We start from the raw sequence: 18,568 nt of genomic DNA, 5'->3' as shown, positions 1-18,568 counted from the left end.
CATATGAGGAGGCTGGTGCTCAGTAAATTTCCACCACACACCTGACTGCCCTTCACACCCCGGGGTGTCGGCTGTGGCCCAGACAGCAGAGCGGAGGGGAGGGCAAGCCCCTCCAAGCCCCAGTTCACCAGGCTAAAATACAGTCCCCTGTGGAGGAAGCTTCATTCCAAACCCAGGCTCCATTCCAAGGCAGCTTGTCCCTCATTCCTCTCATTCTTGACTGCGTGGCCTTAAAACCTGTGTTCCCAGATGAGAAGGTGGGAGCTGGATTCCCCTCAGCATCCTGCGTTCTTCAGACCTTGGGAAGTCGTGGAAGAGTCACTGAGTAGATTTCCAGCCTGTTCCCCACACTGAAGTTGAGTTCGCTGGACTCGTACGAAGTGTTTTCAGGGTTCCTTTAAATAAGACCGAGCCCCCAACCTGTCAGTCTATAGGCTCTGGCCCAAACAGTGTTTGGGGAAGTCTCAAACAAAGAAATTAGACTAACTTCAGAATTTAACCAAGTTCAAAAGCACAAAATTTTATCAAAGGGAGAAAGGTGATTAACTCAACATCTTTAGTAGATTATCTGTAACTAATGTATTGGTCCCCAAACTGTCGTACATTAGAATCCCTTGGGGCACCAGTCACGTTCTCCCAGAATGTCTGGGGAGGAGCCAGGCATCAATATATATATATTTTAAAGGTCATTAGGTGATTCCAATATAAACAAAGTTTAAAAACCACTGAGCTAATCAATACATAGTTATTAAGCACCTATTTGATACCCAGCCATAGTGGATCCCTATCCACAAAGCGGTCATATGATCTGGTAGGGAAAAGAGTTTGCAGAACTTTAAAGCTGAAAGAGTATCTGCTAAAGGCAGCCTCTTCATGGTCACACAAGGACCGTATGCAAAGCCCCTCCGAAAGCTGGAGCCCTCGACCCCCCAGGCCAGTGCTCCTCCTACCTCGCCAATCCCCCCTTTCCTTTTCACCCTCAAAGGATAACCTCAAAATGTAGATGATTCAGTTTGAGCAAAAAAAAAAAAAAAAGGCCATCTGATGTCACTGCCAATTAATCATCTCCAATTCTAACAGGGATGGTTGGGTTTCCGGCTTTTCTCCAGCTGTTCTACACGTTACCTTCCTTCAATGCTAAGTGCTCCTTGACAACAAGAAAAGTGCTTCCTCCTCCTTCCTGGGCCCCCAGTCCCCCAGGTAGCACTAGTGTGCAGCAGCCACCAACAAACTAGGGTCAAGATCAGAGGCTATAACCTCAGTTTGGCCACCAGTGAGCTAGATGACCTTCTGTCTAATCATCCATCACAATGGCCTAGAATAGTTCCAATATTCCTAGAATATTTCTAGGATTTAAGAAGGTTTAGAAGAATCCCCTAGTGTCCTGAAACTCCCAATGGCAGTCCGGTCCCCTCAAAGCAGAAGCCATGTGACCCTCATAAGCACCCTGCCCGACCCCGGTGTTGGGGGGCTCTGCTTGGCATTGCCTGAGGGATGCTCAGATGCCTGCGAGATGATGGAGTGAGGAGCTATTTGTTCCAGCTCCTGCCCTCCCATCTTCTCTCACAGGCTAGAGGGCACAGTCATCCTCCTGTTCCACCCCATTACCCATCCACCATCCCCTGGAACAGCTCAGTCCTGGCCCCGAGGTCTTTGCATTATCAGTACACACTCCGGTGATCTAGACTCTATTGACTTTGCAGCTGCTACAAGCCATCCCCACCGGGGTCGGCCAGGTGTACGGCTGTGACAATCCCTGGACGGGTGGCATGTTCCTGGTGGCTCTGCTCGTCTGCTCACCACTCATGTGCTTGCATGCGGCCATTGGCTCAGTCGTGGGGATGCTAGCAGGTAAGACAGGGCCCCACTGTGCAGCGATAATTTTCCTGAGGTCAGCCTCCCCCACACACAGAAAATATCCTAGACTTACTGCCTTCACTGGAGTTTTTAAACACTTTCAGGGGTAGAGACTTACTTTTCTCTTTCTTGGATCTCGAAAGGGAGCAGATTGTAGGAAGAGGACATGTGGAGAGAGGCAAAGGGAATGAAGACTGATTGGCCTGCAAACTGAGTCCCTGGGACTGAGGAGGGGAAGAAAGGGTGGGAGCAGTAGCAGAGCAGGCAGGGGCATAAGCGACCCAACACTTTGATAGCTAAAAGGAAAATTAGAGTTAGCTAAAAAAAAAAAAAAAAAATTCCTCAAAAATTGGATTGCCATTTGACAAATCTGATTTAATATTTCTACATATATGTTTATGTAGGCACACGCATTTACCTATGTATAGGTGGACATAGAGTCAGAAATTAGGGTTGGAGTCATTGGGAATAGGAGCCTGTTGACTTATTCCAACATTTTTCAAAAATGTCTTGGAAGCAGAACTTTAATAAGACTTATTTGGGAACAACTTCAAATATCAGAAAATTACAAAATTAAAAGTAGCACAAGAGGCATTCATAAATTCACCTACTGTCCACATCCTACCCCGTCTGTTGTATCATTTCGCTATCTCCGTGTAGCCACATACTTTCCTCTCAACCTATTTGAAGCAGAACATCTTCAATTGAAACCTTATTTGCTAAAAATGCAGCCGCTCCGGCTCAAGGAGCGGGGAGAGCCTGAAGGCCCAGCACCATGGCCTCCCCTCACCCTGGAAGTACCTCTGTGAGAAATCTTTGAAAAACAGCTCAGAAACCACTCCCTCTTTCCATCGTTGGTTTCCTGAGACCAGACACCATTTGTAGAGGCTCCTTGGATGGGTAAGGACGGGCCATGGGGGAAATGGCCAGAGTGAGGCCACCCTGAGTCCCAGCACCGGCCACGAGGTGGCCTTTGTGCTGTGACCCAGAACCAGCCAAAAGCACCACACCTTGTCCCACAGCCCTGACAGTGGCCACGCCCTTCAAGATGATCTACACGGGCCTCTGGAGCTACAACTGCGTCCTCTCCTGCATCGCCATCGGCGGCATGTTCTATGCCCTTACCTGGCAGACGCACCTGCTGGCCCTTGTCTGCGGTGGGTACTGGGGAAAGCTGACAATCAAGTCACTCTGCTATTCCTTCCTCCCCGCTGCCCTTGATGACATGAAGTTCATGGTGACCGCTAATCAGATCTGAGCATCAGGGATAGAAGGACCAGTGCCTTGGATCTTTAACACCTGGGGGACTTGAGCTTTCTCCTCTGTCAGATGGAGTCACAAAAACTATTACTGTTGTTATATTTACACGGCGTTGGAAAATTTACGAGAAAATCACACATACATTTCCTCGTGTGCTAGTGGCAGCATTCTTGCTCCCAATGAGTCCTCATTTGATAACTATCGGTAGGGCACCACTAAGTGCCAGGCCCGCAGAAGACACAGTGGCGACCAAATCCTCTTAGAGACATGGTCTAGCAGAGGAGAAGTCATTGCACAATTATTAAGAAGTCTAAAAAGATTGTTGAAAAGGTCTAGTGAGATGGTCTATGTGGGAGCACTGAGGTCTAAGAAAATTATAACACAGCTCTCCAGAAGCTCGAATTACATAGAGTAAACAGAGAATGCTATCTATCCAAAGAGAAACCAGCCACAGTACTTATTGGATCTCCACCCAGCCTTGTGTTCTGTGCTGTATAAACATATGTACTCACTTAATTCTCCCAGGATCACTACTTGGCATAGATTGTCAGCCCCATTTTACAGATAAGGAAATGAGACTCAGAGAGGTTCATGAAACTGCCCTAGAACACAAATTAATGGCAGAAGCGAGAGTCAAACCCCAGTCCCACCTTTCTCCCAGCCTTCCTGTCCTAGAGTCACTTCTGTTTCCTGGAACAGCAGGACTTTAATAAGGAAAGCTAGAGACAAGTAGAAGACAGAATAGCATCCAGAAGAGCTTTGCTTTTGTTTTGTTCCCACTTAAGTGTAGAAATTTGAAGTGACTTCCATGTCCCTTGTGTCCCCCTCAGCAGCCAGCACGAGGGTAGACATGGAGACAGTAGACTCAGTAAATATTTAAGTCAAGAGCTAGGTATTTTGAGGTTATACTGTAACCACCTTTGGCCTCCAGGAAAGTGGCAGAGTCCTGTGGCTAGAACCATCTGGGAAGACTTCAAAGGGAGGCTAGGTATCTCTCAGCACTTTCAGGGTGGGATTTGGATAGGCAAAGATGGGGAGAAGGTGTTCCTGACAGAGGAACAGAAAGGGCAAATGGGCAGGGGCAGAAGAAGCTTGTTCAGAGGCACCAGGGGAATGGCAGAGGTCCCCTAACTCTCATGGGGGCCCAGATGCCTGGCTTCTCGGGATTAGCTCAGGTATCAAATGAGGTCCTGCCCTGATAGGACTTGGTGAGTGTCCAACAGCATCATGGTCACTCAGAATCTTGGACAGGAGGGGCCATGTCTGGAGCTCATATACTCTGACTACTCACCCACCCCCAGACAGGTAATCATCCTGCCTCCAGCCTGTGCTAGATCATCGCCAAAGGCAGTGCTGACAAGCGAAAGATGCTTAATGACTTCTGACTCTGTGCAAGGCCACCACGGACGTGGGAGGGGATAAAAGGATATGTAAGCTTTACTCTCTGCCCTCAGAGAATGCATGGTCTGGTGGGAGATGGGCCACACCTACCGTAAAGATAACTAACAAAGTCAGGCAAACACCCCCAATGTCAGGGTGTAGTGTAGACACTGAGGCTGCTGGAGACAGAGTGGGACCCCTGCTCTTGGAGAGGGGTGAGGATGGGCCTTGGGGAGCTAACACGATGGTCCTTGTTCCAACACAGCCCTGTTCTGTGCGTACCTGGAAGCAGCCCTCTCCAACATGATGGCGGTGGTAAGTCTGGGCTCTCTGAACACTGGGCCCTTCCCCAGCCAGGCTTTCAGAATGTTTGGAGTCTTGTGGAAGAATCCTGAATGGGTTGTGGTAGTTGGTGCTCCATACAATGCCTTTGCCAGTGTTTATCCAAAGTTTGCCCAGAGAAGGACTGGCAATTGTGTACATGTAACTCTGAGGTGGTGTGTGTGTGTGTGTGTGTGTGTGTGTGTGTGTGTGTGTGTGTGTGTGTGTGTGTGTGTTTGAGAAAGAGAGAGAGAGGCAGAGAGAGACAGAGACAGAGACAGACAGAGACAGAGAGAGAAAGAGAGAGAGAGAGATGCAACCAGCAGTGGAGAACATCGATGGACATATAGAGTACTTGCATTTGGATAGATGTGGGAGTTCAACCATTGCTAAGCCAATTTTCAGAACCATCATTAAAAGACTCTAATTGTGTCCAAAGATGACAGCACTTCAAATCTCTAGACCAACTGCTCTGATATTGAGTCTAGACATCAATGCCATCACTAGAGAAGGATCCCCATCCTCAACCCCTGCCACATCCTTCTCCCCAGGATCCCCGAAGCCTAGGAACACTTTCAGCCCCCAACGCTTTTGCTTCCAGGTTGGTGTGCCACCAGGCACCTGGGCCTTCTGCCTCTCCACCCTCATCTTCCTGCTCCTGACAACCAACAGCCCCGCCATCTACAAGCTCCCACTCAGCAAAGTCACCTACCCAGAGGCCAACCGCATCTATTACCTGACAGTAAAAAGCAGTGAAGAAGAGAAGTCTCTCAGCGGTGACTAGCCAAGTTCCAGGCAGAAATGCTCTTTGCCTGGACTTTGTGTCTGTTTCCTGTGGTCTCAATTCTGGGTCAATCGGCTGCAGCACTCACCTTCATTGCCTCTCCTTGCACCTGCCTGGAATCAAACACATCCGTAACTCTCCTGATGCTGGTTTTCTCTCTTTGCTCAAATTGCCAGAACTATTCACCATGTGGCATTAGAGGAAGTTGGTAATGAGCTTGCTGGAGCTAGAAGTAAGGCCTGTGTCATTGACTTAAAACGAAAACATGATTTGTATTTAGTCTTTTAGGAAAGTGATTAAGATAATCTTTTTGGCATGTTTAACTAAATAATAGATGCTATAAAACTCAACTTGCTGAGTGGTTCCTAGGCAGACATGGAGTGGGTGAAAATTCAGGGCACACATGCAAAGAAGTGAAGGCACCATAGTGCACAGAGCTAATGGCTGTTGGGTACATATAACTTTATATAAAAGAGAATTTCACACTGGTAAGTTTTAAAGTCAAAACAGGGACAACTAGGGGATTGAAGGTGTCTAAACAGGGAGTCTCAAGCATTCAGTTGTCAGAGTAAAGGGCAAGATGATACCCCATAGCAAGAAGGAATTCATCAATTAGAACCCTGTATGTCTTCTATTATAAGGGATAAGCATCTCTCAGTGTAGCCCAAACCAGCAACTTCAAGCAGAAATTTCATTTGAGGAAAGTACGTGAGCTTGGTGTGTAAAAAGCTGGAGAAATTTAGTTTATTTTTCTATTTGTTTGTGGGTGTCGGAGGCTCCATGAGGTCTATGATACTTAAATGGTTAGCCTTGACTATAGAAGCACAAACAATTATCCATGAATTTTATAACGTGGCTTCCCAACTAAGATAGTCATTAGTTTGCATTCAGTCTTTAGTTATATACAGATTAGGAGTTAACAAACTTTTTCTGGAAAGGGTCAAATAGTAAATATTTTCAGCTCTGAATGCCGTACAGACTCTTTTACAAATACTCAACTCTGTCACTGTAGCCAAAAACAGTTTTAGACAGTATGTAAATGAAAGAATTTGGTTGTGTTCCAATAAGACTTTATTAAACGGGCAGCAAGCTAGATTTGGCCCACAAGCAGCAGATTGCCAGCACCTGATATAGATGATCAACATTATAATCAAGAGCTGATGGACACTGGGCAGGCCCTGAGGGCTATCACCAGGTTCTTTACAACAGACGGAGCCACAAAGGCATTAAAAGGCTGGGTGATAGTACGAAGATTCTTAGGAAATGGAAGGAACTCAAAATGAGATTAATATGACCAGAATCAGGAAGGTCCGACCTGAGGCTCTAAGAATTGACAGACCCAGCGATGTGTACTAGGCGATGCAGTTGTAAACTGTCCCTCCTTCCAAATAAACGTCTGGGAACTGTTCCTGAGGCTCAGCGTCCTCAGCCCTCTCACTGTTTTTCCCTCGGCCAGCGGGCGCACCACCATGGGAGGAAGAAAAAACCATGACACTTTAGTGCAGGAGTTTCCAGCGGGAAGAGCAGAGGGGATCATAGAGTCTCAGGATTGGAAGGGAGTGTAAAGGCCAGCTGGTCCCCCATCCTACGATGCATGAATGCCCCTATGAGGAGGACAGGGGCTTCGCTTCTTATATTAAACTATCCAAATTAGAGGGGAAACCCCCAAGGTATTCTGACAAGAGATGATAAAACCAGAGATGACCCCGCAAATTGCCCTAGGAAATCCCCTCGCCTTTCATTAAGCCCCTGAGAGGCTCCGCCCGAGAATTGGTTCTGATGGAACTGTCTTTTATTGGACTTGCAGGGGAGGAAAACTAGTTAGATATGAAAATTTCTTTCAGCTCGCATGGATAACATCATTTCCTTCCCTCCCTCTCTTCTCACTCTGCTTCATAGTTTGTCATTTACAAGGTACCACCTTGGTCACAGGGATCTGGGTTTCGGGGTTTATTTTCCCTGAAGTTCCCACTTTATCCCCGACCCCCTGCCCCAGGAATTAAAAGTTAACTGTATTGTATCCATTTGAAGACAAATGGATACAAGCTAAGGCAGTCAGAAAAAGGAAAAAAATATATGTTCTGCAATTCTGGAAAAACCACAGGGTCCCAAAAATTCTATAATATACTGTGATCAAAATGGCCAGATATTTATGCAGAAATAGAAAAACAAATTATCTACTAATTTGATATAAGAAGGAAATAGCTGGATAAAGTATTATTAATTGCTCAATTCGTTTGCCAAAAGAAATCATGCAGGAGTGATAAAATGTTTTAAAAACATCTTTTTGGGGCTAAGATGCAGAAAATTGATGTTATTTCCCAAATGTGGTTAAACAAGCTCCTCCTGGAGGCAGAACAAATCTCATTAAGCCAGACTCATGGGCAGATGCTATGTCTCTCTCCTGGGCATGGATAAGGGTGGGGCAGAAGTAAAAATCCCCACTCCTCTAAGAAAAGTCTGCCCAGTGCAGGTCACACCGTCCACAGGCTATGGACAGATGCCCAGATGTCCTCTGAAGTAGCCCAATTAGTCTTATGGGACTGAGGCGCTCCCTGAACTGATTTTGTTCTGCACTTCCCCGTCTCACAGACTCTCTAACTTACAGATTCTCACTATTGGCATGAGGTTGCACAGGAGCAGGCCACCAGGAGGGAAGGGGAGGGGTTTGGGGTCCATGTCCCAGCTGTTTTGCACTATCACCCCAAACTACCAGCATTAGCTCTTGGTTATATAAATGATAGTTGAGCACAAATATTTATTGCCGAACATTAATAAGCAGTCATTAAAGAGAGTAGGGATGTAAGTATGGGGTCGGGGAAAAAGGGAGCTTTAGAGGAGACATTGTCATAACTTTTTCTATCACACACACCTCTCTCCATTGTCCCCAGACCTCACCTTTGGTCTCACCATTTCCCCTCCCATTTTCATCTTTGCTCCTACACTGAAGAGTCCTGTGTTGTCCTGCTGCACCTTGAATCACCTTTCCAATCTCTTCTGTGTTAATTGACAGAGGCAAGTTTTCTACTTCTTGATCAAACTTGAGAGTTCGTTTGCTAGAAAATAATCCATTTTTTTAGTTTTAAAATTTTGTTGCCATAGAATTATGAGTTACATTCTCACAATAATTTCAATCTCTCCTGTACCTGTGGCTTCGTCTCCTTTGTAATTTCTAATGTTATATAATTTTGCTGTCTCTTCCTCAATCAAGTTTGTGAGAATTTCATCCATTTTATTGACTTTGTCAAAGCAGAAGTTTGAAATTTGACTTTTCTGTTTGTTTTCAGTTTGTTTTCTATTTTATTGATTTATTATGTCTGTTTTCTCATGATTTATTTAAATGTTTTTCTTTTCTTAATGTTTTTAAATTGATGTAAAGGATTTTTTATTTTAGGTCTTGCTCTTTTAACAACAAAAGCATTTAATGCTATTACTTTTCTCCTGAGTACAGCTTTAGCTATGTGCTGTAGGTTTTAGAATAAAGTATTCTACTTTCATCAGTTTTTAACTAGTTTGTAATTTTGGTCTTGATATCTCTTTGACCTAGGATTTTTCGAGAATGTGTTTCTTAATTTCCAGCAGTTAGGATCTTTTGATATTTTTAAACTTATTGGATCATAAACAGAGAATATGGCCTGTAAAATCTCTATTTTAAAATTTTATGAATTTTTCTTTGTAACCAAGTACTTGATTGCATTTGGACACATAAAATGCAAATTTTTTTATTTGAAAGAAATACGTATTAAATTGATTGATTAATTGCATCATTCGTTTCTTCTATGTGCTTGTTTATTTTTTGTCTATGAGATCTTAAATCTGAAAAGGGTTTATTAAAATTCAACTATAATTGTATGGTTTTATTAAACTCTTTGCATTTCTAAAACATTCGTCTCATATATTTAACAGCTACATTTTTGATGTCTATTGACTATCATCGCTTCTTCATAAAATTGATTCTTCACAAACTACCCATTCGTATCCTTGTTAGTGCTTTTAACTTCGTTCCAGCATATCTGATGTTCATGTTGCCACGCCTCCTTTTTTTTCCTGATATTTTCTTATCCCTTTGTGTTAACGTTTATCATTTTAACTTTATCATTTCCATTTAACTGTATTTCTTAAACTAGCAGAGGTAATGTTTTATATTTAACCTAATCTTAGTGTTTCCATAATGTAATAGGATGATACGGCCTCTTCGTACTTAGTGTAATAGTCAATACACTTGTTCTATTTCTTCCACTTTATTTTTTACTATTTTCCGTTACTGCTTTTGCTTTTTCACTTTCCTCATTTTGCACTTTTGACCATGTTACTATCTTTTTCCTCTTTTCCCTTTATTTTGAAGTTCTGCTGTTCTTTTCCATTCCACTTAGTGGTTACCAAAAGCATATTTTTCTATTATTATATAAAAACAAGATGCCAAATAATTTACTCTGGCGAGATGTCCCGTTTCTCCAATGCTCCTTCGTCACTCTGAGGAATAAAAACCTTTATACTACTTTTAGTATTCTCCTGCCCAGGGTCCCTGTTTTTACTTCTCCTGCATCTCCTACCCCTAGATTTTGCTAATATCATTTGTCAATTTAAAATTTTTCCCTGCAGTATCTCTCTCTTTTTTTTCATGAATCCTTACTTAGCTCCTATAGCACACATTCCCAGCAATCCCATCATTGTCTATTTGGAGTTTACTATTCATATTGGACATGTTACCTTTTATTGGTTTCCTCTGTTCTTCACGTTTCCCTGTTTTGTTCTTTGTTCTGATTCATTAACTACCTGTTTAGGACTCTTTCTTGAGTATTTCTTCATTCTTCAAATAATATGTGAGCAAATACAGGTGACAGGCTCTTTGACGATTTGCTTGTCCACAATTTCTTATTCTCGGTGGACGAATGACATTTGGGCTAGGGGAGGGGTCCCCAGGCTGCAGCCTGTCCCCTCAGTGTCTGTAGGTACGGTGCCTTCATTTTCTGGCTTTCAGATGTTACAAGTGGGAAATCTGATGTTAATCTCACTTTTCACCTTTGTTAACAACCTGTTCTTTTTTTCCTAGAAGCTTGTACAATTTTCTCCTTATCTTTGGAGTTCAAGGATTTTATAAGTGTATGTCTTTCCTCATCAATACTGCCACTCACTCTACAAACTCAAGTCTTTCTTCAGCTCAGCAACTTCTAACATTTGTTTATTTCTTTTTCTCTCTCTCTTCCTTTTTCTATCTCTGGAATGTCTGTTAGTCATATGTCAGTTCTCCTTAATCTCTGCTTTATCTTTTTACCATTCATGTTTTTTCTCTGCTTTGAGATATTTCTTCCATTTGATCTTCCAGACCACTGATTCAGATCGCAACAGTAACCTTTCTTTCCTTCAATTCAACAAATAAGTTGAAATTTTTAGTTCAAAATCATGTTTTTCATTTCAGAATATCTTTGGGATGGGGGCCAAAATTGAATCCCCGTATAAGTTTATATTGTTCTTTTATTATTGCCTACCTCCTCCTACTCCAGAAATCAGATACAGCTTCTGGTAACTCATGGCCCCAAACTTCTGCCTATGCCCCTTATTCCATGACTGATGGGCCCCTGTATTGGTTGCTCAAGGACACTTGCCAACTTTTATGAACTGAGACTTTAAAAACTCTGCCTTCTGGCCTGACCTCAGTCACTCATTCACCCAGAAGACATTGTATGAGGAACATATATTAATATGTTACTCAGGCCCCTGTTTGACAACAAACCGAGAAAGAATCAGACCAGTTCCTGCCTTCAAGGAATTCATTTTATGAGAATTTGCCTGGCCAGCTAAGTAGTCTCACCTGAAGTGAAGATGAAGCTCATACCACAGAGTGCCTGAGGCACATAAGTTCACAGCATCCATTTCATTATTTTGAGTGAATTATCTAGTTGGGTTGGTCTTCTGTTCAGGAAAAATAGCAAACATGATTTTAAGTGTCCCAGGAAATTTCTGTGCCTCTTCTCTTCTATCTTGCCATTACCTACTGCCCAAACATTCCCAGCCATCCCTTTGGTTTAAGGTTTTGAACCTGTTAAAATATAAACATTCCTGGGAGGTAATACAGTAAGCATGATTAGTCATTTGCATCTTAGGTTGAAGGAATCATTTCTGAGAATAGGTTGAATAAAAAAGAAGGAAAGAATACAAAGAAAAAAGTAGATAGCACATTTTAAGAGAGTCTTTGGCAAGGGAGAGCATGCTGAGATGAGGCCAAGCAGAGTGAATGAGGTCTGGAGCCCCCTTGTCTCATCAGGAATGATAATGAAGGTGCTGTATTTGGCTTCAGGGAAAGAAGAAATGGCTGGGGCAATGACTCTGCAGTATGAGGTAACACAAATGGAAGAAGTCAATTTACTCATTACTTCAGAGCATAGAACAAAGACCACTGCAAGGGAATGATAAGCAGACAGACTTTGAATCCATGAAGAGGGGTACTTTTTAACAATGAAAGTTGCCTAATAAATGGCTGTCCTGTGAAACCCTGAGTTTCCTGCTTTGGTAGTGCAGAAACAAGAACTGGAGGCCTGTTGGGGATGCTTGCTGTGGGTGGGAGTAGACCAGATGACCACTGTAAACTTTCTCTTCCAACTTCAATGATTTCTATGATTCTATGGTCCTGAGTTCCTAAAGAGGAATGAAGAAGAGGTATCACCGAGGTGGAAAAAAGTTACGAACATAAAAATCAAATGTACCAAAAATATACCATTGTTGCCTTTATAGCCTTTCTTGGAGCTTAACCAGTTAGCCGTTTGGTCAGTCTGTCAACATACTCAACATGGTTGCTTATGGGGATGCAAGCTGAGGGACCACCATTGCTCAAATGTGCCTTGTCCTTGGTCTTCTACCCCTTATCACTCCCCCCACAAGGGATTCTTATTCTGGTCAACCCTCTAAGATCTGCCCATCGAAAAACTTGATCTTCCTGGCCCGTATCTGTGGTTACAGCAAACCCAAGTGCTTCAATTTGTTTGTGCTTCCTGTATGAGTCTTTGTTTTCTTGGGTCATGAAGGTTGCAAGGGCCTGGGGACAGCTATAATCTAAAATCAGATAGGAGTTGGTAGTTTCAGTGTGGCTATGATTTCTACTCAGTAAACCTCGGTCTCACTTGGCAACTTTAAAGACCTTCACTTTTTATGTGAAATTTTTGACTTGCCCAGCTTTTTTTCCCTCTTGCTATTCATAGAAGATAGACAGATCCATAGAGAATCCTTCTGTCTCTAATGGAACTAAACTTCTAAGGTCCCAAGGAGGGAGGTGAGAAGATTGCCAGAAAAGTCTTCTTAAACTCTGTGACTTGATGACTAGGAGCCCGCAGGCCCCTCCTACAACTGCATAGGCTGCTGGAACAGAATCGAGTAAAGGAAGTAGTTCTCTGGAGAATTTTTAGCTCAACTTGCATTTATTGCTCATGAACTCTGACCTTTTCCTCTGGAGGAATCTGACTTTTCTAAGTTTCATGTCTGGCAGTCAATGCAACCTCTCCCTGCTATAAGTTTGAAATGTAGAGGTGAAGGGAGCCATGAGCATTATGAAGAAAACTTAAGTCTGAAGTGAATTCTGATTGACTGAGCCTTCATGATAATAACCTGTAGGTATAGACAGACCTCTTGGGAGCTGTTGGTATCTGAGCTGCAGTCTTTAATAGGATCTGTCTGAGATAAGATTACATCTTGCCCTTCTGCTTTCCAGGAGGACACTTGATTGCCCCACCCTACATCTAGTGTGTGTGACTGATACTCACTACACTTCTAACTAAGCACCATGGTTCCATTTGGCTCATGGAATAGCATATAAACTTCCTGGATGGCTCCTCAGGTGTAATCGTTTTCTGTCTTTTCAAATTGGTTACATGTCATGCATGGGTAGCATCCCTGTTACTTCTGGCATAGATGCTTAGGGGGCTGGAGTGAAGGAACCACAAGAAGTTCAGGAGCCCTCAGGAGAGGCCAGAGCAAGAGGGCAAGAAATGAGCATCCAGGGCTGAGCCAAGAGATGAGCCAGTTGGGGGACCAGGAGAAGTGTCATCAGCAGACAATCATGGGCCCTGAACTTGCAACACCAAGGGAGGCTCCCCCGTGCCGGGAACTGTCTGCAGTCAGTTGCCCAACTGTCCCTGGAGTTTGGAACCTGCCAAATTCCTCTCCCCCTCCCTCCCCACCCCTTGCTTTTATTTGCTTTCCTTCTTCTGATGGCCCTCCGTGATAAAGACCCCTCTATGGCAGTTCCAAAACACCTGGCACAGTGGTGAGGGGGGCTTTGACGTCAGTGGGGAATTTGTCTGCTCAGGTGTAGCTAATTTCCTCAGTGTGAGGTTCTGTTTCTGAACCTAAGTAGGCCACCTCACACCCTGTCACAGAGTGGAGGGGGAGGGAGAAGGGTACACAAGCTCCAGGGGGTAAGGAGGGTGATGCTTGACGCATTATATCATAAAACCAAACAAAACATGTTTGGATTGGTCCCCCTCCCCAAACTCCGGCACACCAGACCCCAGGGCCTCATGGGACTTGGGAGGGCTGGCTTCCCTAATATATAGAGCTCGGAGTTCTTTCTGGAGCTGTGGGTTAGGTCATGCCCTTCTTGCTCTGAGAGGGTCCCATGGTGAGTCCCCAGGACACCAGTCAGTAGAAGTCAGAAAGAAGAAAGGTCTGAAAATTTCCACAGAACCAGAAAGATAGTATCTAGTATTGGGTCATACAGAAATTTCCTTTGAGATGCTAATAGCAACACTGTTCCCCAGCTTGTGCCCTGCCTGTATGGGGAATTAAGTGAGTTTATTGAGGTTGGAAGGCAAATTGGCCCCCTGTGGAGACAACACTTAGATGATTGCTTTAAAGGCAAATACTGGAGCCAGAATTCTAAAGAGAAGAGTAACTGGATGGTAATGCCTGGAGGACAGGGAAGCTACTGCTAGACAGTCCCCAGTTCTGCCCCTTTAAAGGAAACCTGCCTGATCAAACCAGGTCAGGGATCCATGGTAGCTGGAGCCCGCATTCCCTGGGGAGTTTAGGAAGCAATCTTTTGTCAGGAGGGCCAGAGAACGTTGGCAAGCTGCAGAAAGAGCATTTGTCTGTCCTCTCCCTCCTCCTCCATGGTATCTATCCTTCTTCAACTGGAAGACATGCACCAGGCATAGAGTTAGGAAATACAAAGGGAATTTACAGAAAGTTAGCAAGAGGATGGGCTGGAGGGCTCCAGAAAGTGAAGGATTTGGGGTTTAGGGAGAAGTCCAACGCCTGCAGCTGAGGACCAGAGACGCCGTCCAATCAGAAGCTTCTTCCTAAATTCTGGTGTTCTAGATTCCTCCAGCCCAGTGCAGGACATCAAAAGGAGCCCAGGTAAGAGGTCTTGTGGGGAGAGAAAGGGACCAGGTAGACCCCCTAGTCAACAGGACGATCTGACTTTTCAAAGAAAGAGAAAAAAGAAAGGATGATTTTTTTCTGTTCCTTTCTTCTGTTGAGCTGCAGTGTCTGGGGAAGGGCCAGTCCTGGGACAGGGGACCTTACGAAGAACTCCAAAGAGAGTTTAGATTCAGGAAGCTTCAAACTTGAAGAGCTCTTTTTTTATAGTTCAAACAACACACTTTATAAATGAGGAAGCCATGGCTTGTCCAGAGACCTGCCCAGGTGATAAAAGAGCCTGAACAAATGTCCAGGTGTTCTAACTCACAACCCTGAGCTCTTCTTGCCTATTTGGCGATGGAAACAGGCTAATCCATCAGCCCTCAAATCCCCTTACCACCATACCTGCCCACTAGATGAGCTTTCATATTATTTGTCATCCTTTCCACAATTCTGTAATCCATAGCTCTGCCATTAGCACAGCACCATGTGGAGTTGAGCTGTGGGATGCTAATAAGGTGGGTTTGAAAACCTTCTTTCATCTATGGCCATGCTACCCTAAACAAATCCGATCCCATCTGATCTCGGAAGCTAAGCACAGTAGGGCCTGCTTAGTACTTGGATGGGAGACCACCTAGGAAGACCAGATGCTGTAGGCATAAAATAATAATAATAATAAGAGATTGTAAGCTGACACGGGCCTTGTAATCTGTGAGGTCAACAAGGGTTGCCTCACCTAAAAAATAAAAATAAAAAATTTTTTTAAAAAGAAAAGAAAACCTTCTCCCAGGAGTCATTACCTCCTTCTGCTTCCAGATTGATGGCACCTGGTCCAGGTTTCTTAGCCCCTCTCCTTGGGTCTGGATCCCTTCTGTAGACATGCCTATAGGACTGGACCATCTCAGTATCCACGGACATCTTAACTCCCCAGCGACCCAGCGAAACAGCCTAACTCCTTGGTGCCGCTCTCTTACACAGACATCTTAGATTACTGTAGACATATTCTGTGTGTCTACAGACAGTAGATGTTTCAGTGGATGTTTCTGGAAGACAGATAACAGTGCCATGAGGATCAATATTCCAGGATATTGAAGTTATCTGATCAAAGAATGGACAGGCTTATAAAGTATGTGACCTCCTCCAAAACTGTCAACAAAGGGTATGAGCTTTCATAAACTTGCTGAGGGAAGATTGTCCTGTAAGGCTTAGAAGTGCCCATGGCCAGGCTTCTGCCTGCTATCAACACCCTGGCATTGATATCCCCCTCCCCTCAACTCATACAGCATCCACACCTTCCTTTAAGGTTAGAGGGAAAAAATAAGTTTACTCCCAAGTGCCAGCTCTGACTAATTGGTATTGATTGTCCGGAGGATTATGTTAAGAAGGATTCTGAGGCTAAGTTGAAACTTATTGGGAAAGTGCTATAATCAATTAGCTTTGTTTGCCATAGATCATGGGGAGAAGGGGTGGTGAGGAAGAGGATATGGGGAAAGGGAGTATGCAAATATTGCCACGAGAGAAGAAGCTGGTGTGCAATGTTCCAAAACTTTCTTTGGCCTTTCATTGGCTGTCACAAATGTAATGACATACGGGTTGGCTTTTGTTTTGATTTGGTAACTTTTGCTATTCCTTTTGGGATATGAATAATTCATAATTTTTTAAATAAGAATGTCACAAGTTCATTGTGACATTTAGAAAGGCTCCAACTGTAAAATGCCTGCATTGCAGGAGTAAAGAATCAAAACCAGAAAGTCAAAACCTGGCTCCATAACCGAATAGATGTGTGGCCTCGGGCAAGCGGCTCCTCTTTAGGCCTCAGTTTCCTTCGGTCAATGTCTAGACTCAAAGGTCACTTGTCAAAGATTGATAATTCCAAGTAGTTTCGTTGGATTGGAAAGGATTTACTAACTTGTCTTGTGCATGGTAACTACCAATATAAAACTTCACTGTGGCCCTAATTTCAAAAGAGGCGGTCTAGAGTCTCCTGCAAATGCAATGGGGATTCAAAGAATGGAGTAATTTGTGTGGCCAAATAAGCCACGGGTGGCTTTATGGAGGAAGCTGAACATAAACCGGGCTTCGAAAGGTAGACAGGAGTTAGGCAAGAAGGGGGAGGAATACAGAGGGCCCATGATAAGGCCGAAGTGCCAAGTGGGACTGTGTTGGGAAGGGACAGGAAGAGCTGGATGATGACGTTAGCCACGCTATGGAACATCTGGAAAGCCAGGCAGAAGAATTTGAGCATTATGCCCTTGGAAATAGGACCCATGTAGATTAATGAGTAAGAGATTGACATAATGATATGGTCTTGTGGTTGAAGGGTGGAGTGGATTGAAAAGGGGGAGATCAAAATCAAGGAGATTAACAGTGTAGATATGCAATTCTGAGGCTGTGGGCTGGGGTGGGAACAGAGGGAAGAGAGTGCAAAGTCATCCTGGAGGAAGATCAGACGGGTGGCACCCCAGTTACAGATAGCCTGCTCTGACCGTTGCACTCTTCCGCCTCATTTATGAAGTTATCATAATGTATCTTGAGGTTAAATGAAGTACCAACTCATTTATGCTCACTATGTCTTTTCCATAGTGAGCCAAAGACACCAAACACAAAGCAAAACAAAACCAAATCTGAGTGAGTCCGTTGGCCAAAAAGTAGGCTGTGTGGGGAGAAAGAGAAACGGTTTGACGCATTTACTATGAGGATGAGGTCTCACTTATCTCAGGATTACAGTTATTCATACCCCACCTTCTTTAAAAAATGACTAATTTAAGAATTGGGACTTCCAAATAATTTATTGCCAAATGTTCCAGTGGACCTGGCCTCCATCTTTACTCTGTGCATCTCTCTCGCAACTCAACTCCCACACTAATATATTGGAGTCTTTCTTGAATCCCCAAGGGCAAGAAGAATGGATTCTAGAGTACCTCATTAGGCCATTATATTCAAAAGCTGAGCTGAATTGATAGACCAAAAATAAATTCCTGAAGGAAAGAAGGATTTAAAGAAATAAGTCTGAGACTAGAAGGGAAGAAACAGAATAGACCAGTGTACTGTCTACTCTTGGCTCAGCCAATAGCTGTCTGGAATCCAGTAAGTCACTTCATTTCTCTAGCCCTCAGTTTCTCCATCTGTAAAATAAGAGATCTGGACTGGATAATCTCAGAAGCCTTTCCAATTCTAACATTCAATACCTCTGATACTTTATAGAATGATCATTGAAAAATGTCAACTAAACACAACTTCAGAGAAAAGATATCATCCCATTTACCACACACACACACACACACACACACACAGACACCACACAGAGTAGCCCTGGAAATGACAAGTCAGTGCAAAGCTCAACTTCTGCATAGGGAAACATAGGCACAAATTGTAGCCAAAGTGGATATAGAAAAAAAATCAATTCATATACAATGTGTCACTTCAAAAAAAGTCATGCTGGCATAGTAGCTAAGAAATTGCCTTGTGATGTGTGGGTGTCTCCACAAACAGTAGGTGGAGGACTATGAGTCCCAGGGAGCTAGGAGGGAAAGACAAATGACTCTTAATGGTAGGTTCCAGATGCTCCATATGTTGCACATTGCAAGTGATATATGGACAGCATCGAACCACCTT

The 18,568-nt window shown here is 43.7% G+C and overlaps 1 protein-coding gene and 1 pseudogene across 1 annotated transcript in view; both read left to right on the top strand.

Annotated features, from left to right (window-relative positions):
• Window positions 1-18,568, top strand: part of SLC14A2 (solute carrier family 14 member 2) — a 50,143-nt gene that overhangs the window by 13,762 nt on the left and 17,813 nt on the right. Inside the window, exons 6-9 of the mRNA XM_006919941.2 lie at window positions 1,704-1,851; window positions 2,880-3,014; window positions 4,763-4,812; window positions 5,420-5,594. Of these exons, the coding sequence (XP_006920003.2) occupies window positions 1,704-1,851; window positions 2,880-3,014; window positions 4,763-4,812; window positions 5,420-5,594 (508 nt within the window). The remainder of the gene's footprint in view (window positions 1-1,703; window positions 1,852-2,879; window positions 3,015-4,762; window positions 4,813-5,419; window positions 5,595-18,568) is intronic.
• Window positions 15,494-15,612, top strand: LOC112469394 (annotated as a pseudogene).

Source organism: Pteropus alecto, unplaced genomic scaffold (assembly GCF_000325575.1).
Source record: "Pteropus alecto unplaced genomic scaffold, ASM32557v1 scaffold146, whole genome shotgun sequence".
NCBI classification, from domain to species: Eukaryota; Metazoa; Chordata; class Mammalia; order Chiroptera; family Pteropodidae; genus Pteropus; species Pteropus alecto.
Note: the sequence above shows the minus strand (reverse complement) of the source record. Positions and strands in the feature narration are given on the sequence as shown.